Below are 26,747 nucleotides of genomic sequence, written 5' to 3'. Positions count from 1 at the left end.
CACCGTATCTTCGTTAGAGCGATTTCATCTGTTTCGCTGACGACGTGGACATTGTCGGAAGAACGTTCCAGGTAGTTTCTGAGCAGTAAGTTAGGAGTATTAAACTGTATTGCCGAAGAGGAGTGTCGGAAGTAATGCGACAATTAGCCCTAGTAGAAACATAGCACTGTTTGATAACGGTGCTGACAAGTAGTACTTTTCATTTCTGTTTTGGGGGTTAACAAAATAATATCTGAGTGCCTCCATCGAATTGCACTGGATTTCTCGAACGACTTAGTCAGCTAGCTTCTGATTCTACATCCGTTTTACGATCCGAATTCGATAATTCGATGAGGGATTCTTAGTGTAAATGGGATCGATCCTCCAACTATGAGGACAGTTTCCGTAATAGCAAAAAAAATGAAAGGGGCCGTACACAAATCATGTCACGCTCCTAGAGGGTCAAATAGCGTGACAGCCTTACAATTTTTTTTAGAGAAATCATACAAAAAGCATGACGAGCGGGGCGGGGTATGCATGTCTCGAAAAAGTCGAAGTTTAGAGTGATATAATTGGTGTACCTTCCCTAAACAGCTCATTACAAATCTCGTTTTTTCAGCACTCTTCGTATTTATCCAAAACGACAAGCCTCGCTGGAGAAATGTACAACCCGTGCTGATAAAATCTTCCTTTTGCAACTTGTTGGATAAATAATGCAACAATGGTTCGACAATTTATTCCCTTTTAACCTATTTGATCGGTTGATTCGCTTAGCTAAATCATGCCCTAAACCGTGGATTTTCTTTCAAATTCATACAAAAGAACATTGAATAACCACCTATTATTGCAGCAGCTATTTGGTATCATTTGTATTGTTATCAATAATATGGCTTTTTTGGGTTTGCGTCGCTTTCCTAACCTCAAAAAATCAGATTGCTTTACATTCTTCTCTCTCTTGCTCTGAATTTTTATGCATCCTTTAGTTTTCGTTTCGCATGTATCTCTATTTCTGTTGCTAAAATGTTCGCTTTCCGTTTCCTTTTGTATTCGCGTGTAGATAAAATAAATTGTAAATAATTCTGCTTTCACTCCGCACAGTTTTCGCGTCTCTTTCGTTATTCTACTTGTTAAAAAAACTCTCTTCATTGTGGTCTTGCAGCTAAGTTTGAGCGAGCTCATTGTTAGCGAAATCAATTTCTGCTCTGTAATACTTGCAATAGCACTGACTATAAACTGGTTATCTATTAATGTGTTACGACTACTAAAAACGAAAGTTTTTTCTCGGGGAAGGTAAATCAAAAGTATTGTTTTTTCGTCTGGTGGGAAAAGGCACAGGATACAAAGCATATTCGTTTTCGTTTTCTATAAAAGAAAGTTTATACATCTCTTTATTCGCTTTAGTTACAAACTAAATATTTCGTTTTGTCAAAAAATAAAACAATTAAATAAATAAATTTCTCCGCTATCGCTTGCCAATTGTTGGGATCGGACTAAAACTAGAAACTAGCAAATTAAGAACAAAATGAATTAAATACAATAATTTCTACGTCTAGTTACAAAATGGCGACCGCTAAGTTAGAATTTTTTAGACTTTTGTGTCTTTGTAATATTCCACATGTATAAAAGATGTTTTTATCTAAAAGTTAAAATCACAACGCCATCTTTGATCTAGGACTTGCGCTCTCTCTGTCTCGCTCATCACACGTACACTCTCTCAGAAACATCAACACTAATTGCTTCTTTTCTTCTTCCTCTTCCTCCCCTTTCTGCCTATCTCACAGACGGCAGAACTTCGGCACGTCATTGCTACTAGTGGGCGTGATCAGCTCCAGTGGATCACGATTCAATTGGAGGGAGATTGGGGCGGCGACGGGCGTCAGACCAGTGCCGCCATCCATCAGACTATCGAAGTTGAAGAGACCGCTCGAAGGCGTCGAGATGCCAATGCCGGCGTCGGTGGTGACGTTGCGCATCGGGAAGACGGTGGTTGCCTTGACGTCCAGGCTGGCGGGTCGTGCCGGTCGACCGTTGGCAACACTGATGGGGACGGCGCCCGGTAGCATCAGCCGCGGTAGATTCACACTGGTCAGAACGGGTGCTGGTGCGATACTGGTCGGAGTGGGGGTGTCCAAGCTATCGGTGAGGGCGTTCGAGAGGATCAACCTGAAATTGAGTGGAATGCGCAGGTAAGTGGATGTTATGAGGGGATTGGATGAGAGGTAACTTACTTTTTCGCTGGTGGTTGTTCGATCTGATCGACCGGTTCGGCTTTGATCTTCACCGGAGGAACCATTTTGAGATCCGTGGCGACGGCGGGTTGCTGAGGCAGGCCGACAGGTTTACGTTCCATCGGGCTCTGGCGTCCTTGGAAACGGCAGTGCTCCCGGTGGGACTCGAGCAGAAATTCGAGATCTTCCTTTTCCTGTTGAAGTGATTTGATTTCGTCCTGAAGAGCTTGCTTCTTCTTTTCGAGAAGATCCGTTTCGTCTACGAGCTCGTTGGTGTGATCTTCGCGTCGACGGCGGCAGCGTGCTGCGGCTTGTTTGTTGCGCTCGCGGCGAACCCTTCGCTTCTCTTCCTCCTCTGGTGAGAGGTTGCTAGCCTTGGCAGGACGGCGGCCACCCATGTTACGACGGGAAGTGGCCGGGGTAGAGTTATCATGATTAGCGGTCTTTCGGTTACCTCCGGTGGGAGCCGGGCTCTGTTGTGCCATGTTAAGTTGGTTCATCGTGACTAATTGAGCGACGCCGCGTACGGCGGCTGCCAATCGTGGCTGCGCAACGGCTACGTCCCGTTCGAACGAAGTGCTGGAGGACTTGGAGTCCAGGTCCTCGGAAATGATCGGCGGTGGGGTCACCTGCCAGGAGCTGTTCGACACGGAACTCATCGATTCGCGGCTGTTCTCGCGGTCTTGGCTGTGATCCTCGAACTGGAACGGCGGTGGAACGAAACCGGCCTGGCACGGAATGTTGGTCGAGTTGTCGTTGGTTAGTTCCATGAACTCCTGTTCGATGTTCTTGAGCGTGGTCGGCGTCAGCGTGGGGGTCGTTTTGGTCGGTACGCCACTGTGTAAGCCGTCAAAGGAGGCGAACTGTAATGAGGGAAATCAAAGAAGATGATTAGATCTCAGCGTATAAGAGATTAGTCGGTATAAGCATTTGTGCGGGACGTTTTCAATACCTGGTTCATAAATAGTTCTTTTGCAAGGAAGTTGGCAATTTCACAGGCATCCATTTTGCTGAATATTTCGGTAGTTCGATGCGTTTGTTCATGTATATTAAGGTACGTCGATTGCACCTAGTTATTGTGTTGAAAGATCGTGAATTTGGAGGATATGTGTGTAATGGTAGGTTTGCATACAGGCAGTACAGGAAGTCACGTGTTCGACGCGCATGTGATCCAGAACAACTAGGTCACGGATAATATCGACTGGCAATGGCAACGCTGGAGAAGCCATATATGTATTCTGTAGCGGCCGTAAAAGGCAAAAGAGAAAGTGAATGCTTTTAACCATGTTTGGTCATCGAAACGTTTATCCCAAATCACGTTTGCTTTGAATTAAGTTTGCATCTTATCAAACCGCCGTGGGAGTAAATGTTTTGTGTTGTGGCAACCAATTATATAGAATCTTACAAAGTTAAGTACCTTTGAATGAATGGTCTAAAAGCCGGAAAATAGGCAATCAAATAAGCCCTATGTTTCTTCGCACCGATACATGTCGGTGCAGTATGATGCCTTTTCAGCACATACATCATATTGCTGATATTGAACAAATAAATTAACTTAAATCAAATTTCTGCCATGAAGACTGCAACTGATAGGCTGTTGACTAAAAGCAATCAAGTTTAATAAAATATAAGTATTTACGGGATTGACTAGAACACCCATAACATTTTATACGAAACCTCGTGATCCCGTTGGAGTCAAGATTGACGTTCGATGCACAAGAGATAGGGGGAACGTTACAAATGTCAATATGTGTGTAATTTATTTATTTGTTCATTTGCGTAATTTTACCTTATTTATTTTTGTTGCATTTAGGCCCAACGGGATCAGTTGTAATATATTGTTTTAACATTTTCCTTAAAAATCATTTATGTTTTTAGGAAAACGTATCGGAACTGAAAGCTAACGCGCCAAGCAATCACGTGTTACCATAGGTTGCTAAGTCAACATTCACTTCGTCTACTGTACGGTGCAAAATTGTAGCACTTTCAATGTTTTTTTTTGTTCTTACTTTCATCTGCTTTGCTCGCGATCTGCTTATCGTTTCTCACTAACGCAATTGTTATGGCAGTAAGATCAAGTATAAGAATGGGTCACAATACATATTTAGAGCTGTGACTTAAGTCAATTGCCTCCCTGCTTCGGTAGCAGACAATCATCTGCTTATGAATACGATCAAATCTCGCTCAAACACGAAACTTCCTGTCCACTTCCCCTCCCTTCAAAAACGTAAAAATATATACACACTAATTATCGCTTGATTTATGTCTTTTTTTTCGGAATCTCGACCAACGTCTGTCGAATGATCCTTGGCGCTTCACTTCTGGACACTTGCCGTGATCGCGATCCGTGAATCATCCAATTACGGACGTTCCGCTCAATTTGGGGACACGATTAGAGTTGACAGTCCAAAATAAGCAGACTACTGGTGATTACGTCACTCGTTTTTTTTTTGTATGCTCTCTAAATTACTCTGCCAGAACTGATGGCTTTGCGATGTCTCGCTCGCGCTAAAACAAGTAGGAAGCGCGATTTTTTTTTTCGGCTTCGGATCGTGTACTCTCTAACTGGTGCCGGACGGTATATTCGTTTTCCCTACTATTAACTTTGATTCGTTGGATATTTTTTCGTGTGCTCAGAAATGTGCAACTAATTTACGCGATATTTCATTCGATTTCAGCGATCAGCTGACACGTTCTTTCAAGGGCACGGGTAGCTTCTTTCGCACAGAAAAATGTCGTTCGTTCGATATGCGTTGCAAATAAAATGATAAAAAGCTCCCGCTCGCCGTCGGTTTCGCGAATAGGTTTTCCACGGGATCCCGTCGGAACTGGGTGGAATTCCGCGGCACACAAACGGCGCGCGACGCGTTGGGTTTCGTTTTCGTAACTGAGAAAAGCTGGGAAAGCTCGGCTCGACATGGCAGTGGGAAAATTGGCGAATTTCCATCGTTTCACTCTCTCTCGTCCTCTCACTATTCTAAATTGTCTCGAGATGATCGTACCTTCGCTGTGTGTTAGTACAATGATTTCGAAGAATTTTCCTCTAAAAATAGTCGCTGATTCGTAGTAAATTGCAAACTCGACAACTCGAAAGGTAAACAAAGTGCCTTCTGGGAAGAGTCCAACCGTTCGGGAGTGTTTGTAAACAATCGATAACGTTTGGAGCGAGTCATGTTAGTGGTTGATCACCAGCTTCTGTTGGAGTCCGAACGGTTGCTGGTCTTCTAAGTTGTTTTAGGGATCCTGTTATCGGCGATTTAACCGTCTCGGGAAAGACGTTGACCGTTGAGGTGTGTAAGTATTTTTAGAGAGAGTGCGCAAAATTGTTGCGCACTCTTCGCTGATTTTGGCTTCGTTAGTTTGTGTCATAACAGAAGATTCACAAAGGATTCTTTACTCACAGCTGTATGCTCTTCGGTGTTTCGCTTTGGAATGTTTTCTCAATAGACGTGAGTAATCCATGTCAGTTTCAATTTGTTTACATTATCCTAATGTTACCGAATTATTTATTTTTTCTACTTTACAGGTATACTCAATCAATATGGAAACTTGATGATAAGGTGTTCAAAGAACAAAAGGAGACTCATAAAAATACGATTTTAGACGATTAATCTGTCAAATAAGTAGATGTTGTAGTAAATTTCTTTTTGTTTTCAGCAGTAAATTTCCTTTTCACAGACAGAAAAGTATACAAAGGGACTTTTTAAGGTCAAGCCTAACACTGATATGGTACAACATGAACGTGAAGTTGGCAGCATTTGGCACTGCTGCTAATAGATGAAAATAGATGGAGAATTACGATAAGGCTCAAGTTGCACCAGATCAACTTGAAGTTCATCATTATGTGTGTCAAGTAAGTACAAGTTGACTTGGAATTCCTGATAAAATATGCCAGTTTCAGGGTTGCTTGCTTCCATTAGACACGTGAAAGTCTATGAAAAGACGATTGTTGAAATGAAGTGTTACCATGAAACGATACATAAAACGTTTTACATTTGACGCCGTTGGAGATCTACGATAATGCTGCACCAGTTGTGCCAGATCCTTTTGCAAATAATTCTAGAGAAAATCAAGTAAGTGTATCAGTTTTGTTTAATAATGCAGCAGATTAACTTGAAGTTCATTATTTTGTATGCCAAGTAAGTAGAAGTTGTCTTGGAATTCTTAATAAAATATAAAATATTCTAGTTTCAGGAGAGATGGCTTCCTTTAGCCAGATGAGAGTATGTCTTTTTTTACCAAGAAACGATACATAAAACGGTTTTTCATTTGACACTGCTGCTTATAGAATATTTGATATGTTTGAAATCGAGGCGAATAACTACGAAGCTAGAGATCTACGATAAAGCTGAAGTTGCACCAGTTCCTTTGCAGATAATCTCAAGGAATGTTAAGTAGGTTCAAGTGTTTCAATTTTGTTCAATAAAACACCAGATCAACTTGAAGTTCATCATTGTGTGTGTCAAGTAAGTATAAGTTGTCTTGAAATTACTAATAAAATATTCTAGTTTCAGCAGCCTGAGCCTATAAAAGGACGATTGTTGAGATGAAGTGTTATCCAGAAACGATACATAAAACTATATGCATTTGACACCGCTGTTAATAGAAAATTTGAAATGATCGAGATCGCAGCCAATAACTACCAAACTTGAGATCTACGACAAAGCTGAAGTTGCATCGGATCCTTTGCAGATAATCCCAGAGAAAGTCGAGTAAGTTGAAGTGTTTCAATTTTGCTCAATAATGCACCAGATCAACTTGAAGTTCATCATTGTGTGTGTCAAGCAAGTGGAATTTGTCTTGGAATTTTTAATAAAATATTCTCGTTTCAGGGTAGCTCGCTTTCTTTAAACAGATGAAAGTCTATGAAAAGACGATTGTTGAGATGAAACAGTTTGCATTTGACACCGCTGTTAATAGAAAATTTTATGTGTTCGAGATCGAAGCGAATAACTACTAAACTGAAGATCTGCGATAAAGCTGAAGTTCCACCAGATCCTTTGCAGATAATCCCAGGGAAAGTCAAGTAAGTTGAAGTGTTTCAATTTGGTTCAAAAATTCACCAGATCAACTTGAAGTTCATCACCGTGTATGTCAAGTAAGGAGAAGTTGTCTTGAAATTCCTAATAAAATATTCTAGTTTCAGGATAGCTTGCTCCCTTCAGACAGGTGAAAGTCTATGAAAAGACGATTGTTGAGATGACGTGTTACCAAGAAACGATACATGAACCGATTTGCATTTGACACCGCTGTTAATAGAAAATTTGATATTCGAGTTCAAGGCGAATAACTACCAAACTGGAGATCCTCGATGAAGCTGAAATTGCACTAGACCCTTTGCAGATAATCCAAGAGAAAGTCAAGTAAGTTGGAGTGTTTTAATTGTGTGTAATAATGCACCATATCAACTAGAAATTCATCGTTTTGTGTGTCAAGTAAGTAAATGTTGTCTTGGGATTACTTATAAAATATTCTAGTTTCAGGATATTGCATTGGAAACCACTGTTAACAGCAAATTTGAAATGTTTGTGATCGAGGCGAATAACTTTCAATTTTGTTGAATAATGCACCAGATCAACTAGAAGTTCATCATTGTGTGTGTCAAGTAAAAACAGGTTATCTTGGAATTCCTAATAAAAATTCTAGTTTCAGGGTATCTTGCTCCCTTTGACAAGTGAAAGTCTATGAAAAGTTGATTGTCGAGATGAAGTGTTATTAAGAAACGATACATAAAACGATTTGCATTTGACACCGCTGTTAATAGAAAATTTGATATGTTCGAGATCGAGGCGAATAACTAGCAAACTGGAGATCTACGATAAAGCTAAAGTTCCACCAGATCCTTTGCAGATAATCTCAGGGAAAGTCAAGAAAGTGTTCAATTTTGTTCAAAAATGACCAGATCAACTTGAGGCTCATCACTGTGTATGTCAAGTAAGTAGAAGTTGTCTTGGAAATCCTAATAAAATATTTTAGTTTCAGGATAGCTTGCTCCCTTCAGACAGGTGAAAGTCTATGAAAAGACGATTGTTGAGATGAAGTGTTACCAAGAAACGATATATAAAAAACAATGTGTATTTGACACCGCTGTTAATAGAAAATTTTATATGTTCGAGTTCGAGGCGAATACCTACCAAACCAGAGATGTATGATAAAGCTGATGTTGCACCTGATCCTTTGGAGATAATCCCAGAGAAAATAACTTTAAGTCAATTTTTCGTTGACTTATGCTGCCTATGCCGTGGGCATGTTAACGAGAAAACGGAACACAGTTAAATCCTTGGGAAAGGCACACTGAATGTGTCCGAAACGCCGGATGAAAACATAAAACCCGTTTTTGATCATAATAGACTGAAAGCCATAACCTAGAACACAATCATCACAGTCGTATCCCCGAGAAAGTAGCGGTCAAGTGTAACCAAGAAACGATACGTTATGCAACTGAATGACAACAAATCTGGAGATCGACAATGAAGTTTAAATTACATCTAACTGTACGCAATTCATCAAAGAGCAAATCAAGTAAGTGGAAGTTTTAACTGATTAAATCCAGATGGTGTGCATGTAAACGAGAAAACGGAACACAGTTAAATCCTTGAGAAAAGCACAATTAATGTGTCCAAAACGTCGGATGAAAACATAAAATTCGTTTTTGAACATAATAGACTGAAAGCCATAACCTAGAACATGATCATCACAGTCGTATCGACAATGAAGCTTCAATTACATCCAACTATACGCAATTCACCAAGAGCAAATCAAGTATGTAGGAGTTTTAAATAATAGAATTCAGATGGTTTCCTTCAGGCCGATGAATGTCAGAAGAGACGATTGTTTAGTTCAAAAAACGATGCATTAAGCAATTCGCATTTGACACTGCTGTAAATGGAAAATTTAATATGTTCTTGACGAACAACAACAATTCTGAAGAGCTACGATAAATTTTAAGATTCACACAAACCGTGAGCAAGTCACCAAAAAGCAAGTCAAGAAGGTAAAAGTACCGAATTCCATAATAAAGTAAAACAAATATTTTTTGTAATTTTTAGTTTTTGCATTTATTAATAAGAATCAATGTTTCTGAAGTCGACCTTCCATACAATTTCTAATAGACTTATTGAGTTAGTTCAACTCAATCTAGAATTCTATATCGCTCCAAAAGCATACAATATACAGCTAGTGTGAAAGTGTCGCCTTGTCAGAAAAATATGCAAATAGCTTTCCGCTTAGCTGAGGTTTGTACTTCTATGCTTGCTTACAAATAATCAAAACCAACACAGAGTGGCAGATAACATCGCGCTGATAGAGGCGTAAACAAAGTGTAGCTGCTAAACCTATAGAAGAGCTTAGAGCTGTTCGCTTCCCATGTCCCATTCGGAGCCGCTTTATGCACCGGAATGGACATCAGCAGTGAATCACTTCGTGATTTTTTCGATGCTCCCGCTCTACAATTTCATTGCCGGCTGCGATAATAACGCTGCTGGACGCGCGCACTGCCCCTTATCGCCATCAGCTGTCGTCTATGCGATTTTCTGACGTGCGAAATATAAATATTCCTCCGGCAATCGGTTGGTCGGGGTGCTGATTTGACGGTGACGCCCCGGTTCAGCAGTACAACGTTACAAACTTGTTAATGTTGTGTTTATTCTTAGACAAATTTTTCATTTCAATTTAAGGGGGCGTAAGGCAATCGTTTCTGAACACGATAAGTTTCCGGTCATATAGTGACCATATCAATCGAACGTAGAAAGGAAAAACCCATGCGACAGGAAATCAGACTTTTGCTTTTTCTCTTTTGAGTGATAAGTTTGTAGACAGCGAATGAGCAAAAAGTCACGTATCTATGCAGTGTACAAGCATAGGCATGACATTGGTAGCGTAGCCATACAATTTCGAAGGTCAGTTTTCTGTCCTTTGTATTCTCGTTATCACACTGCATTCCAGCAGGGAACGACCTTTTTGGGGTTCATGCTGTGCAGTTATTCCGCAGATTGGAAACGGAAATTTGCGCCATATATTCGGAAACCGGTCAAACTGGATGAATTACCCAACCTTGAACGAATGATTTAATTAACAGTAATAAGGAAGCTTCTTGCCGAGTGCGTTTCCGATACACTTGAATGCGCTTGCGACCGCCATGGCAGTCAAACTGCTGGCTACTGTATCCCAAGTCCCATGCTGTGAGCAACTTGGATTTGTGGTTTTCGACTACTCGCATTATGTTTCAATTGGGTGTAACTGCAATAATGGATTCTACAGAATTGATTTTTAGGTTTTATTACAAAATCATTCATAGCAGTTAATAACTAAGCCGAGAAATCTATAAAATGAAATCGATCCCTCAATTTACGCCCCTATGCTACTCTGAACGAGAGATTTTATTGCATCGAATGCTATATTGAGCAGTAATGCGTCTTCTCTGCTGCTACCACAGCAAAATTTCTCCCATCATATAAATATTTATCTTGGCTAGTCAGCCAGTTTCGAAGAAACACTCCGATTAAATTTTGGCGGCTGCCCAATGTCGGGAAACCCCAAAGAGTCGCCGGCAAAATCGTCGAGTGTTGATGTTTTGCTGTATAAATATGAGGCGTATAACTATGTGCACTAGCTTTGGAGGTCAGTGGCGTGGTTATATGGCATAGAGAGAAAACGGTGGAAAACGGAAAATCCTCCTTGATGGGCTATAGCAAGCAGTATGTAGCTTGTTCGGCTAAATGGATTTCATTTAGTAAAGATTGAAAACTATTAGAGGCGATATTTCTCAATTTTCATACTGAATGATCAGAACTGTTAATCTTGTAATTCGAGTTCTCTACCATTCAAGTAACTGACGGTTACAAGTACAAATGTGTTTTCTTTTCTCGTTGCTTGCAGAGCAATGAAAAGAACAAAGAGCGCAGTTAAATACTCGCCGTTACTGAGCTGACATTTCCTTATTTAAATCCGCCGTGTACTAAACGCCATGTATCAGAACAACAAATTGAATCTGGATGGCTATGCGGTCGCAGTGACGACGACGATGGTGGCTATTGACCGGCACCATGTTGGCTAAATCGAAAGCAGTTGGAACACGTGCAGCTAGCACTCCAATTTGCTATAGCAGTTCCATTTTTGTGACACTCGGTTTCCTCACTTGGAACAAAGGGCATAAAAGTCATGACGCGAATAACGACCATAAATGATTATGTTTATACCGCCCATAGATTCTGATGGAACACGTTGGTGCACGTTCTGAACGTGCGGTGCGTGTGGCATGCGTCGCTCCTACAGGTACCGAGTGGCTCCATGTCCCATTGCGAGCCTGCAGACACCGGCGGCGGCGTGGCGACATGGCGTGTGCCATAAAATCAAACAAACATACTAAAAATTTCGCAATTTCATGACATACTTTAGGGGGCGTCTGTCGCTATCTCTATCTCGTCGTTTGCTCGCACTTCGCTGCCACTTCGGTTTGCTCGCTTCGGTTGGTTGCTAGGCTAGGGTGCCGCCGCTTACTTAGGTATGAAGTGCAGCTCTCTGCGGTGATGCCTTTTTGTACTGCATTAAGTGCATGCCAGGCTGTTGCCATATGCTCCTCAAGTCCGAATCGACCGTGAACCGCACCACCAAAAACGATAAAGCGGCGTCGCCGTCGTCGTCAACCGTTGAGGATACGAGTGCAAATAAATTCCTAAACGAATGTGGCTATCCGTCGCCGTTATGGCACGCTTGTACATACGGCAAAACGGGGGGTCCACTGGAAGGACAAATGGGTTGCAACGATTTTTTGCTGCGCTTCTCGAACAATCTTTCATCGAGGGACTACAGTAGTGACCTTCGCTTTGTGGATATCTGCTTTGAATAACAGTTGTTCAAAACAACCGCCTCACGGTTGCTTTGTTCAAACGAGACACGCCCCAACACGGCTGGCTGGATTTCATACCATTCGTCGAAATGTAATTTACTTGTTTTGCGTGACAATCACGTAAAATTAGCGCCTCTCGCTTCGATGAAACGATGGAGGTGAAAGCGGAACGCACGCTCTCTCCTCCCACTTTGTGTGAAGCCATAAAGCGATTCGTCCTTATTTGTCAGCAGCGAACGTCGCTATCTGGTCGCCCTATCAGTGAAACTTTCAAGCTCACAATAAACAAAGAACGCTCACATGGTATGGATAAACAGTGATTTCTTTATTCATATACTGGTGCACAGCGTAGACGTCGGCCTATACATAGACCTGCTATCGCTTGCAAAACAAAGTAGCCCATCGATGTGCGCGCTGTGCGCAGACAACGGAATTCTTCCTACCGTAGAGCAACGCAAGTCAAGGAAAGGAACCGTATCCGGTTGTTTGTTTCGTCTTCCACCCGTCTGCTTAATAAGGCGATAAAAGCCTGAGTTCACACTGCGCACATATGGTGTCTCCGTCAATCCATCTCCGTGTCATTGTAATTGACACAGAATCGGAACCTAAATTTACATAGGCGCTTTTGAACACACTCTAATGTGACAGTGGTAGCGGCAGCCACAATAACAACAAAAACACGTTTTTGCGACGTCATTTGCAAGCCGTCGTCGTAGTCTTGGTTGTTGGCTTCCTCCACGTAGAGGTTTTTTAGCGTTATAACGCTGTGAAGCTGGAGCCAAATGGCTTAAGAGCTTAATGAATGCCATTTCTTGACGCAGCCAAAGTTGGAGGACAGCCGGAATTGTTGTTTTCTTTGCTCCCACACATCGTACGTTTTGTGCGGTCGTTCGACCAAACGGGCAGTAGGTGAACAGGGCAATCGTGGTGAAATCTTGCATCATTCATTTTGGAGATTTTTGCAAGGTTTGCTTTGATAAAGGCTAACCTTATTTCTATAACATTGATCAAATAATTTCAATTAAATATCTTAGATATTCTGCAAGCATCAATATTGACCAGAAAATTAATTGGACGTAATCTAATCTAGTTATTTTCCACGATGCTTTCTTGTACTGTCTACGTTTGTGTCAGATTAGATAAGATTTTCAAAAGTCGAAACTTCCAAGAAGATATTGGAAACGTATTTTTCGCACAAAATCTTCCTTAGGTCAGAATAAAGACATCACCTTCCCGTCTTCTGCGCAAACTTGATTGCGCAGCAAATGGGGTTTTTATCTTATCAGTCGCTTTCGGGTAAACAGTGCGCGCCCTGTTTCAGTATACATGGCTGAGGCTACGACGACGAAGGCGGCTCCAAACTGGAGGATTCACACATTTGTCGACCCCTTTCCGCACGACAAATTGCAGAGTCGTACGACCGCGACGGCAAAGACGACGACGACGACGACTTGACGTGACACTCCACCCTCTACCCTCCCGCCTCGGAAGCACTCCACCCTTTGCCCATAGTTAACTTCAATAATTTTCAACAATAGCGCTGATGTCATGTTTTATATTTCATTACACACTTGCACATACACCGATATCGGCGCACCGTACTTGCCGATATTTACCGACATTCCACGCTGCTTGTGTATGCGAGGTGCCTTCTTCTAATAGTGCAATTACAGAGGATTGCCTTCTGACAATGTTTTTGCTGCACTGTGAAACTTTGTTCCTTTGCATTGAAATTACATCTTTTCCGCACTAAATAAAGTGAAAACACGCCCTACCTAGGCGTAGGCCCCAGGGTCACTTACAATTTTACTAATCGGGGTCAACGGTGTCAGCGGTTGGTGGTTCATATTATACGCATTGAAGTAGACGTCGTTCAACAGCACATTATCGTCCCTCGTCATTTGGTCGGCTTGGTTTTCCTGCTCCAGATAATCAACTGCCAGTTTACGCCAAGGCTTTGTCGCTAACATTCACACGCCTGGATTAGACGCAATACCTAGCGAAATCCCCAGAAACAGGTTCTCCGAACTTTCCGGAACTCCAGCAATCCGGTCACAAGGTCACGCACACTTAACACCTTTCGTTTCACTTCAGAGAGTCTTCAATCTAAGTAATTCACTACGCGTTTCGGTTCTTTCTAAAAGTCCAAACATCCAACTCGAAACACTTGTTTTTCCTATCCGTCAAAATCACTTGCAAACTTGTTGTTCTAACATCAGAAGCGACGCTTTTTTCCAGACTATCCGGTCTGACCTAGTCGGCATACGATTTCAAGTTTGACTGAAGGTATGCGTCATCATTGCTTTGGTTTTATATCGCTTGCGACTTGTGCCGGGGTATGCCTCGCATTGAGTATGCTCTTTTGCGCTCTCTCCGACCCCGGTTCGCGCTCGCCTGAAGTACGAACGCTCTCTATCGAGAGCACAATTCCGATAGTGTGTATACGAGATGCATAGAAATATCAGAGCGGCGCTGCTGGGAATTCCCCAAGATTCGTCTCTCTCTCGTTCGTCCCGTACCATATGCCAAGCAGACGTCGTCGCGCCGTCAATCCGCTGCGTTACTTCCTTCCGCTTTTCCCTTCCTCTCCCATCATCAAACCGATTTCCAAGAAACATCGATGAGATGATCAGCTAAATTCGCTCAGTATGTGCCGTTTCGCGGCTTTAGGTCATGCCGAGTCGTGGTTCGACTCGATTCGTCCTACCTCACGTCCGTTCGCCGTATACCCTTCTTTCGCTTCATCACCATCGTATAGGTATATATCGAATTTAAATTCTTCTCGCCATTTGGGAGGATGGTGTTCTGCTGCAGCATCCACAGCGGCATTATGATGACGATCGATGAACTTTAACTGCACAAACAGGAATGTGCCGAAAGCACGTGTCAGCTTGGATACTGCGGCATTTCGAATGTTTGCTTTTGTTTAATTTTGAAAAAAAAAGTCGAAACTTGCGGTATGAAACGCGAATTTCGGTCAACGGTGAATATCGATGCCAAATTTTTGAAGGTTTTTTGGAAAATTATTATAAATATAACATTTTAGACATTTTAAGAGCATAACATCCCTAGAGACGGTTCCTGACTGTTTTTTTTGTTGGTTCGCTTAGAGAACATTAAACAATGACGCCCATCCTTTAGTAAAAGTGGGAGGTCTATGAAAGTGATACAGTACATGTGTGTACCGATAGAACATACAAAAACCTATAATTGACGTTATTTTTGAACAAGCCCTTGATCCGGCAAGCCGCAAACGGGAATAGTTAAACCAAAATGCTTGGTGTTTATTAACGCCGTAGACCTCGACGAGAAAAAATAAATAAACATCTCGTACCACCTCTTCTTTTGCAGAAAATTTATGAGAAATACATTTTTTGGCCGGCCTAGTTTTTCCGGCCGCGATCTAAAACTCAGAACATTCGGGCCATCAAATGTACTAAACGATAAAATTATATTTTCGATTCAATTTATTTAAGTTTCGTTTAAATAGGGTCCTAAAGCCCTGTCCCAATTTTAGTGCCAAACGCTTAAGTTTAGGCCAATAACACATGTTTACTCAATTTTCTAATGTTTTTCGTTGGTTTGAGTCCAAAAAACATTTTTTTAGATTTTGTCACACTCCTTGGCTTAAACTCAAATTTTGGGTGTATTTTGTTTTCCGTGTCCCTTCCGAAATATCAGATAGGAACAACCCCAGTGGTAAAACTAAAACCCCTGTGGTGTTTTTGTCGACTTAGCGAACGTCATACATGATCTTAAGTGTCAAGGTTCGTTTATGGACCCAATTTTTAAATTAAAGCTTGAACATGATATAGCCGTTATTTGAGCGGGAAATATTGCTAAACCCGCATAAATATGAACTATACTCTCACTGTTTCCCAGACCATCCACAACAATTTGCGACAATAGCTAAACAATTCCGTAAAATAGACAAATTAACAATAAGGCTACAGTACATTAAACTATTTTCAAAGTCTGGCAAATGGTAAATTGGAAAATCACAGTATGGGAAATAGGCGGTTAAGTTATGTAACCATTTGAAAATGGCGATTTTCCCGAACAAAATTTTTCGTGTACTATTTGCGTAATGGTCTATATATTATCCATTTTTTCTCACATGCACTGTAAAGCAAACTGTTTGAGAATAGTTGAACAATAAAGTTATAATAAAGCAAACAATATATGTGTTACTGTTGGTTTACAGTAAGTTATTGTAATTTCACGCTTTACTGTATCATTCTGATATGTTTAGAACTTAATGAAAAAAACGCATATATACATTATAATGTATTTTAATTACATTGTCGCAATAATCTAAATCATATGTTTAAATCAGCACGTTTTTGGATCAGATAACTGCAGCGGAAAAGAGGCTTGTCCGAGCTTCGACGTTAAACAGGGATGGGTGATTCCTCATTATCCGGAATGTTGGCTCCTTAGAAGTAGGTTTGCCTAAAGTTGCTCGAAATAAATGTCTGCTCTCGTTTGATGCTGCGGAAAAAATCCGCAGACTATTGGCCGATGATACGAAGTCAGCTTATGGGCACCGCTTTCAACCTGATTAAAACAAACATTTCGAACTAGAATTGAGGATTTTCTCGGTATAAAATAATGTAGAAAATACCTGCAAACAGATTACGATCGAATTCATCCGGCGGATACTGGGAACGGAACCTACTGGAGAGATTTCAACGCTGTTGGATCGATGAAGACAAAACTGCAGTGCTGGACGAGGGCAACCACTTGCCCGGCTATGCTAAGTAGCTAAATGTCGGCTGCCTATCAGAAATAGCGGCAGCTTCCTTCGGTTTTGTACCGACTGCTGCACTTTGTTTTAAAGGAATTTTTTAACATTTTTTCCACTCGCGTTTTCACAAAATAAACAAACGGAACAAATCACACGCAAGTGCGGTTAAAGCATGGAAATTTTGAAGAATATCGTTCACGAACACCAACGCGTAAAACTGTTTGTCAAACTGTAAACAATATGTTTTGAATAGTAGAATGCACATGTGTCAGTGTGTTGTGAAAATCGAAACGCGTACCATTCGAAAAATGGTTAAGTTAAACTTTTACCATTTCTAAAAATTTCTAACTTCTGTATTGTTTGACCTTTTCTGCACACTGTAATAAACTGTCACTGTTTGGTATGAATTACATAAACCATCTTTAACAGTTTACTGCTCTATGCTTCAAATTGTTCAATAGAAAAGGCACAATTCGTTATACTTCCGCACAGTATATTTCTTGTATCTGTTAATGTTAGTGTATCACAAACAGTTGAGTGTATGTTAAAGAATATGAATCCGAAAGGTTTTTACCATAAAAACCGATTAGATTAATGTATACCAAATTGTGACAATACACTGAATGGTGCATAATATGTTGAAATATATGAGAATAAAAATCGTTAGAAATAGTAGCAATGTATGATCACCCTCTGCCAAATGATTCATGTATATTTTCAGGCAAAACAAATACACATGTATATTTTACTATATATTACCATTTTGGTAAATAGGTACACGAATCGGTATGTGTGCGATGGTTTTCTACACGTCCATAACTTGCATGCTGAATAATTTTCACGCAACAATAAACCCAACATAAAACAATTTTGTCTTATTACACAACTTCATTCAAATATTATTTTGGTTCATATACACAAATTCTAAAGAATTTATTTTATATTGTGGTGGGGAAACGCAAAAAATGTGTATGTTGCTTGAAATAAATTCAGTCGCATAGTATTTTTTTAGCGTGTTTGTATCCGCACGCCCAATCTGACTGTCACCGAAGTTTGAAAAATAAATACAGAAATTCATATAAACAGGTGAAAATCTAGGACGTAAAATCTTTTAACGTGATCCTGTTAATCGGTTTGCTTGTTTTGCTTGTGCGATTACGAATTCTTGATTGACGACAATAAGTAGAACTCGCCACCCCTGCTGCCTCCAACAGCAAGCTTTAGATTTCCTGCGGAGCGGATGGGACTGCAAATTGGCATATGATGTCTGGATCTGGAGCAACCGAACTCACCTTCGCTGCCGCCTTTACGTGCAACCAATTTGGTAGGTAAGCTACAAAAAATCATGATCAAGACTCGACGTTTTTGTTCACTGTTATATTCCTTTGGTATCCTGTAGGTTGTACTGGGATTTAATGGATTGAACCCATCAACAGAAATGTCGACGGCGACCCATACAGTACAACCTTCGTAAGATATTTATAGGTATCATCGGAAAATTGTGCGGAGAAGAAAACAACAATAAAATGTAATAAGGAATAACAATAATTTACTTTTTGATAATGCAACAATTTTTATTTTTTTTCTAATAAAAGAAAAGAACTGTACAATAAAGGATTAGAATACCATACTGCACCGTAAATCAACAATTCAACAAACATTACTCGTTCTCTTTGTAATTCTTTAATTCAACTATTTTTTGACTGAATTAGGCAAAAAATGGATAGTATGTCAACTATTTTGTAAATTGTAAACGAAAAATATTGTTCGGGAAAGTCAGAGCTTTTTTATGGTTACATAACTTAAACGCCTATTCCCCACATTGTTATTTTCCCAAATACAATTTATGGAACGGTCAAAACCGTTCCTGGTACGGTGGGTTTATTGTTAATTTTAATGTTAAATGAAACTGTTATGGTATTGTCGCATATGGTTGTGAATAGTACAGGAAACAGTACAGATATAGTTCACGTGTATGCGGGATATTACATTTCATTTGCCGTAGCAGTTCAGAATGTTTACAGGTGAGTTGAATTCATCTGCTTATAAGAGAAAAATATGCTTTCAATCAACTTAACCTAACATAACCTAGACATATAACGCATTTACCGTGGCCATAGAAGATTGCACTGTAAACTCGGCAGTACCCTTTAATGTGTAAAAAGTACCCACTTTTTTCTCATATATGGAGCTGTCAAAATAAAGGGTATTTCAAATATTTGCATAATGGGTAAACTATGCCCATTTTCAAATTCAGAGCGCTTACTCATTAATGGGTGAAAATGTTCTTAAGTCTGTGCAGATTGGATGGTGATATTTGCCGAACGATTACTGCCTGAAACAAAAATGCCGGTATGTGCAAAAAGTTCATGCGTGCAATCAGAATATTATATTTTGTAATGTGTTTGTAGTTGTTTCAGAAACTTCGAATGTGCTGTTTTGCCGATTTTGTTGATGGAGAGTATAAGGGACTCTACATAACCACACCCACACTACATAACCACATTTCCCGTGATGTTCCGGATCGCAACGATGATGGCCATGTATGGAAAGATATTGCTTATCTGCAGCCTAATGGAGATTATATTTTAATCATGGGTTTACAAAGTTAAATTAAATTTCCTTAAATAAAAAGTTTGTTTTGTTTTGTTCATTTCTATTTGAATTAAATTAAAATGACTGAAAAAAAAACAAAATAATATTAAAAAAAGAGTAAATTTTACTGTTTCTCAAAAGCTTTTTTTAAATAATGGGTAAAATTCACTCGTTGATTTGACGTACAAGCCGTCTACTCTTTAAAGAGTAAAGGCCCTTTACTCTTTTTATGAGTTAAACTAGTTTCTCTCAAAAAGGGTACTTTTTTACCCTTTAAAGAGTATTTTGGTCTTACAATTTGCAACAATTCTCGCATAACTTATGATCTCGCCCTAAAAGCCATTGGTAACCATGTGTGTAGGTCGCTGTTCCTAAGAATTTTAATGGAGTTACACGTTATTTAACAATGCTATGGTGAGGAAAGGATAATTCTCTACCTGCCAGTGGTGTTGGTTTCGATGCTTATTCATTCATTTGCTCAGAAACAACGAGTTACACACGCGGCTACCAATGGATTTTAGGAAGTTATCCCAGATTATGTGAGATTTTTTGTCTAAAAATGTTAATAATTTTCGACAGTAGTACTATACCAAGGCGAGAGTTTCAGAATCATTTTCAAAATTTTAGTATGAATCCTTTGCAGAGCTTTCTTCCTGGTATTACAACAGCTAGTCCATATTGATACAACATAGGGTAACCGATATATGTTGGACCCCATGGCCCTTTTTTCTGCAAATTTCCCAGTTTAAATCGAAAAACCATGTCTACTAACAACATGTCTACTTGAAGGTTTCATGTTTCAAATAAAGAGCTTTGGGATTATGTGAGAATATTAGTTGAGTTTTGGAAGCATTAGGAGAAATCTTCCATTTTTGCAAGTATGAAGAAAAAAAATCCAAACTCTTGCAATCGACTAAACACAGTTCGAACGAAACGTGTAAATTTCCGAGACATATAATGCACATAATTGGAGCGTGGAATATCAAGGATATTTACATGACATATAACAAATTTTTACATGATTTCAGGCTTAAATTCACATGACATCATGTTTACATCGCATAAATAAAGTTTACATGACGTGTAATCTTTATTATTTTTAACAGTGCAGATGGCACGCAGTCTTCGACCTTTGGTGGATAGGCCTGTGTCATCCACAAACAAAGATGTTTGACACCCTTGAGGTAACTCAAGTAAGCCAGATGTGAAAATATTGTATAATATTGGTCTTAAAATGCTGCCTTGAGGAACACCAGCTCTTACAGCGAGTCTTTCAGACCTGAAGTTCTGATAATTAACCTGAAGTGTACGATTTGACAGATGACATTGGATCACTCTAACAATGTATGTTGGAAAATTAAAGTTTTTTGATTTTACAATCAAACCTTCATGCCAAACGCTTTCGAATGCTTTTTATACGTCTAGAAAGGCAAGGCCAGTTGAATAGCCTTCAGATTTGTTGGAACGGATCAAATTGTTACACATAAAAGTTGATAAGTGGTTGAATGTCCATGTTTAACGAACTTTTCATTGGCAAAAAATTGAATTTTCATTGATGTGGACCATCATTATGTTCAAAATGACCTTTACAAAAAGTTTACTGATCGTGGAAAGCAAACTGATTGGACGACAGCTAGAAGGTTCTGTAGGATTTTTGTCTGGTTCTAAAATTGGTACAACCTTAGCATTTTTCCGTTTGTCAGGAAAATATGCCAACTGAAAATATTTCTTAAATATATCAACTAACAATGATAAGCTACTTTCTGGAAGTTTCTTGATGAGGATGTAGAAAATACCATCACCGCCAGGAGCTCTCTCATTTTTGTTTTTTTTTTTTAATAATAGTTCTCACTTCTTCCAAATCAGTCTCCCGGAAATTTTCGAAAACGTTCACTTGATTGAGAATATTTTCGAAGTCCTAAATTAAAATTGTGCACGCTTTCAAACTACATAGCAAGTTTTTGAGCTTTATAGCAATTATTTGATAATAGTTTGTTTTCAATCCTTCAATCCCGGTATTGGCTTCTGAGGTTTTTTTTTCAAAATTTTAGATAATTTCCAAAAGGGCTTAGAGTCAGGGTTAAATTGAGAAATTTTATTATCAAAATTTTTGTTGAAATTGCCTTCTCCTCACATTTTTTAGACGGATCAAGAGTTTAAGATCATCGTCTATAACCACGGATTCAAATTTTACTTCACATTTTGGAATTGCAATACCCCTGGCTTCAACAATGGAATTTGTCAAAGTTAAAAGAGCATTATTAATATTAAGTTTTGTTTGCAAAGACATGTTAACATCGAGATTACTATCGATAAATGTTTCATATATTCCAGTCGGCTCGAAAATAATTGAAAGTAGAGCTAATAGGATTGAGAATCACTTCATGGGATATTTGAAATGCAACAGGGACATGATCATAATCAAAATCAGCATGAGTAATCAGTTTGCTACAAAGGTGACCAGAGTCGGTTAAGACCAAATTAATCGTAGAAGGGTTTCTAGAAGCGGAAAACAAGTAGGGCTATCAGTGTACTGAATTGAGAAATATCCTGAAGAGCACTCATCAAACAAAATTCTGTAGTTGGAATTACTTAGCGAATTATTCCATGGGCGATGTTTTGATTTAAAGACATCAATGACAAAAAACATGACTTGTTGCGTGTCAAATTTTGCAAGTCATTTTGAAGCAAATCAACTTGCTGCCCAGAGCATTGAAGTTGTCTAAGTTGTCTTTGGTATAAATATGCTACATATGACAGTATAGGCTTCATAAGAAACAAATGCCCACATTTCTGGGAACGTTCCGTGGTACACCTTCCATTGTTATCGGTTGAATTTTTTGCAATCTTATATTTCCGGCCAAAATAACGATAAGATAACAAATGGAACGTATACCTACTTCTCATTCAAAGTAATACTCGCCACAACGTCATGTATCGTTCGACGCAGTTTACTTTCATTCGTTCGAATTGTGGCCAACACTGGCAGCTGCCAAGGTTCGATTTTCCAAGAAAATATGCGAACTACATATAATCTAAATCGTTCGTTAGCGATTATTATGTGTGATGCAAGCGATGGTCGAGTGAATCGCTTGCACATTGATAAGGAAAGTCAAATGTTTACCTCTAAACGCGTTCGGAGAATATTTTTATCAAACAATTTGAAGCTTGCGAATGATAATCGAATGACGTTAGTGTGACCATATCAGCAAAAATATCGAAGATATGATCGATGTAGTCCTCTTTTCATTTACGTTCTAAAATAATATTGTGCTTTTATTATTATCTTTATTATGAAAATGATCCACTTTATGTACTTAGAAATTTGGACAAAAAATCGTTTGTTGACAAAACAAATCCTTGTTGAAATTAATATGTAAAATCCTATAAAATGTGTAACAAAGCCTGCGATTTTTTTTACCGAATCTGAAATTATTTCTAAACAAATCAGTTTGCAAACTAATGTTCACATTTTTTCCTAATACATATGTGAAAACAAATTCATAAAAATCTAAAAAAAAAGTTGATTCAGTGTAGGACTTCTCATTTTTTAACTGTCGAAAGATGATAATCATTGTTTGTGATGTGCTATCAACAAACAGCTTTAGTTGGAATTTCAACGGCAAGATTTGACGAATGCACTTCAGGAATTGTTAGCGATCATTTTGTGTGATGCAAGCAATGGCTGAGTGTATCGCTCTCACATTGATAAGGAGAATCAAATGTTAACGTCTACACACCTTCGGAGAATATTTTTATCAAACAATCCGAAGTTTGAGAAGGATAATCGAATGACGTCAATTTTGCCCTATCAGCAAAATATCATAAGACGATGAAGTTCGCTCTTTTGATTTCAAATTTTGCACAGTGAATGCGTCAGTTGACGTAAAACATATTTTCATTGATGTTTGCATATTAAAACATACACAGTTTGGAATCACTCCTGCAGCAATTTCTTGCACCCACTTTAAATCAACTTCAATAGTGGTTTATACAATAATGATAGCTTTTTATACACCGTATTTTTGCATAAATGACAGATTGAGCAGAATAGTTACTTGGGATTGCATTCTTAACGCTAAAATTTCTTTCAATAAGAAATATGATATTGAAAATGCTTTTGAAACTTCCAACAAAGCTTAATGTTGAAGCTAAAAGCATTGCCCAACCAAAATGTGAAGCGAAATTCGATTCTGTTATTTTAGACGACGATCTTAAACTCTTGGCATGGAAGCAACTTCAACGTATTTGCGATCCTGCTTCAAAGATTTTATGGCAGATTATGCGAAACAAAATTTTTTTTTTAAATTTTTTTGTTCTGAATTGGCTTTTTCGTTTTATACGCATCTGAATCATAATACAAATTTCTGAAATTGTTGTCGCCCTGCAACTAATTTTAAAACGTATTTGAAGTTATCGATGAAATTGTTTTTGAATCATCTCTCGACAAATTTTACTTCGTCTGGAGTGTGAATGTGAATCGAAAAATCTATATGGCTAGAGATTTGAATGTTGTTTATTCATAATATCAAGTTTTGGATATTGAAACGTAATAAAATTTTATTATAGGGTCGATGTACCAATAGCCGCATAGCTAAGAACAAATATTCGTATAAAATCGAAAAATAAAGCCTGCGGAATTATTTTTAGATCATCTGAAAGCTTTTTATTTTGGCTTTGTGTAAAAATTATGAAACATACGAAAACTCATGTTTTTGTATTTATTATCGCTTGTGCCACTATAGGAACACATGTGCCTATAGTAGCACTATTCCTAATTTCTGTTCCTATAGTAGCACTAGCCTCACGGAATAGGCAAAATACAAATCAAAACCGTATTTTTACAAAACTTTTATATTTTTCCTTTGAAGTGTGGATCAAAAACGTTCGATTGATGTAAAAAAGTTTCTAATTTATCAACTATTTTGTTTAATAACAAAATAGTTTCTCTTAGTAGTGCTACTATAGGAACAATAGGTTAACTATAGGTGCAAGGGAGCTAAAATTTTAAGCAAAACTATTTATTTCGATCATTTTTTGAACAAAATCGAGCTGTGTTTCAATGGTACTTAGATAAATAGCTACTGATCTTCATGTCAAAAATTATTTTGCTACGATTACCAGCGAAACGGCCGTAAAAAGCCACTAGTGCCACTATAGGGGACCGTCCACTAAGGGAACACCGACCCTACCGTAATTTCGGGTAAAATTGATCATTTTTCGCGATTTTTCAAGTGTGTTTTCTATAATGTTGTCAATGTAAAACGACTTACTGCAGTAAAACAAGTACGACGGTGAACTTCATTGGCTCATGTACCGAAATTTTCTAACAAATGTGATTTTAGTGCTAAAAATCATGTCTTAAATAATAATTCGGAAGATCCCATTTCGGGGTGAAATTGATTGCTTGTTAATGCAACTACTGTTAGTTTTGAGAACATCTCTACATAACTAATTTGAGGTCCCAGAATTCGATAATGATTGCTAAATTCTTAACAATTCAATATTTATGGAGATAATCAATAATTAAATTTTTGAAGAATACCGCGGAAAACGCCTAAATAAATGTAGGCAATTCCCAATGGAATTCCCTATCATCTAACAGAAATTCAATTATTTCAGCAACCTGAACAGTTTCTAGTGACAACACTTGAAGGTTTCTAATGACAATCCTGGTAGGATTTTGCTGAGAATCCTGTAAATATTCAAATGAAAATTCTGAAAATATTCTTATAAGAATCCTGGAAGAATCACTTTGAGGATCTTGGAAAATTCTCTTTGAGAATCCTGGAATAATTGTGGTGAAAATCCTGAAATCCTGGAATTATTCTGTTGAAAATATTAAAAGCATTCAGTAGAGAATTCTGGTAGGATTCTATTGATAATCCTAATAGAAGTGAGATGAGAATACTGGAAGCACTTTGATGAGAATCATAGAAGTGCCTAATGGGAATCCTGAGAGGAATCATATGGAAAATCTGAGAAGATTCTGATGAGAATTCCTGAAACAACTCTTATGAGTATACTGAACGATTCTGACAAGATTCCTTGAACGGTTCTGGTAAGGTTCTGGAACGACTCGAATGAGTTTCAGCACAATGACCAAATATATTCCAAATACATAAATGTAGCTTCCGATAGTTTAAACGACACTAAACAGTTGGATTTTACATTTCTTATCTTATCTCTAGATTCTCATGAATATCCTTAATATTTTAAAGAACTCTAACCAAAAGAAATAGAAAAGTGTGATGTGTATTCTGATAAGATGCTGATGGCGAAAAATCCTAGAAGGATTCTGATGTAAATTCCAAGAGGGTTCTAAATCTTAAGAAGGTTTTGATTCTGAAAATATTCTGATGAGAATGCTGAGAAACTTTTGAAGAGAATCTTTAAAGATTGTTGATGAGAATCCTGCGGGGAATCTAAATCAAAGTACAAAGAATCGTATGCGAATGCTGCTTCTGATGAGAATCTTGCGAGAATTCTGATGAGAATCATGAATAGTTTCTAATGAGAATCCTTAGAGATATTCAACGTGAATCCTGAGAAAAATCCAATATCCTGAAAGGATAATGATGAGAATCCCTGAGATCCCTGATGGGATTCATCAGAAACTTTCTAGGATTCTCGCTCTTTCTTCCAGGATTCTCAATTAAATCAATATTTCAAAAATAAATTATTGGAACTTTCTTACTTAAACTTAAGTTTACTTTTATGAGCTTATTCATATTTTCTTAAACTTATGAACTTAAATTCCGGGACCAAATACCGGTACTATTGAACAAAACCCAAAATAACCCCTTTATGTTTAGAATGTCCCAACTTTATTTTCAAAAGATTTAATTTGCAGAAACAGTGGTATGTGATGGGCGTCAACATTGGATTTGATTTGGTTCTTCGGGATCGCATACTTAGACTTCCGGCCTCCTGTATCTGAACATGTCAAAAGGTCAAGTGATTATTGCGGTCATAAAATGTTCCACATGAAGTCGCAAGACTTGATACAGACTTTATTCATTAACTTTTACATAAATACATTTGAGATATATTGAAATTTTACCAAGAACCACAGGTGGAATAGGAGGTGTACACTACATTTCCGGGCGTGTATCTGGATTGACCACCGGTATCCAAATCTTTGTAAATGCATTTGGAGGTTCAATTAATTCTCTACACAAAACTGTTAAAATTTTGACAATTGATCGATTGAGCAAAAGAGTAGAAAAAGTCGTCAGTGTTACGCCTGTTTCTCTGTGATTTAATGTTGTCCAATAACACATAGCCCCTGGATAAAAAACTAATTTCATGTTTGAAAAAGCTTGACCAATAAACGCAAATCTTCGATATA

General features: G+C 38.5%; 1 protein-coding gene and 1 long non-coding RNA gene across 21 annotated transcripts in view; one reads left to right on the top strand and one right to left on the bottom strand.

The window, feature by feature from the left end:
* Positions 1–820: 820 nt before the first annotated feature.
* Positions 821–26,747, bottom strand: part of LOC5571304 (transcription factor kayak) — a 44,964-nt gene continuing 19,037 nt past the window's right edge. The window contains exons 1-4 of one of the 7 annotated variants that reach the window (XM_001653568.2): positions 4,453–5,156; positions 3,160–3,276; positions 2,208–3,070; positions 821–2,142 (exon numbers count right to left, since the gene is read on the bottom strand). In XM_001653568.2, the coding sequence (XP_001653618.1) occupies positions 1,755–2,142; positions 2,208–3,070; positions 3,160–3,213 (1,305 nt within the window). In that variant the 5' untranslated portion in view covers positions 3,214–3,276; positions 4,453–5,156 and the 3' untranslated portion in view covers positions 821–1,754. Of the gene's footprint in view, positions 2,143–2,207; positions 3,071–3,159; positions 3,277–3,339; positions 3,446–4,216; positions 4,425–4,452; positions 5,157–13,856; positions 14,341–26,747 lie in introns of those variants that run through there. The other 6 variants (XM_021840894.1, XM_021840900.1, XM_021840868.1 and 3 more) reach the window with 6 other exon arrangements.
* LOC110675576 lies at positions 5,293–13,263 on the top strand. Of its 14 annotated transcripts, none has more exons than XR_002499626.1 (4): positions 5,293–5,497; positions 5,611–5,656; positions 5,734–7,233; positions 7,348–13,263. It is a non-coding gene; the product is annotated as an uncharacterized LOC110675576 (long non-coding RNA). The 14 variants fall into 14 exon arrangements; XR_002499624.1 differs by having other exon boundaries at positions 5,293–6,280; positions 6,396–6,430; positions 6,496–7,233; XR_002499625.1 differs by having other exon boundaries at positions 5,611–7,233.

This window comes from Aedes aegypti, chromosome 1 (assembly GCF_002204515.2).
Source record: "Aedes aegypti strain LVP_AGWG chromosome 1, AaegL5.0 Primary Assembly, whole genome shotgun sequence".
Taxonomy (NCBI): domain Eukaryota; kingdom Metazoa; phylum Arthropoda; class Insecta; order Diptera; family Culicidae; genus Aedes; species Aedes aegypti.
The sequence above is the reverse complement of the archived record's forward strand: the minus strand, read 5'-3'. Positions and strand labels throughout refer to the sequence as shown.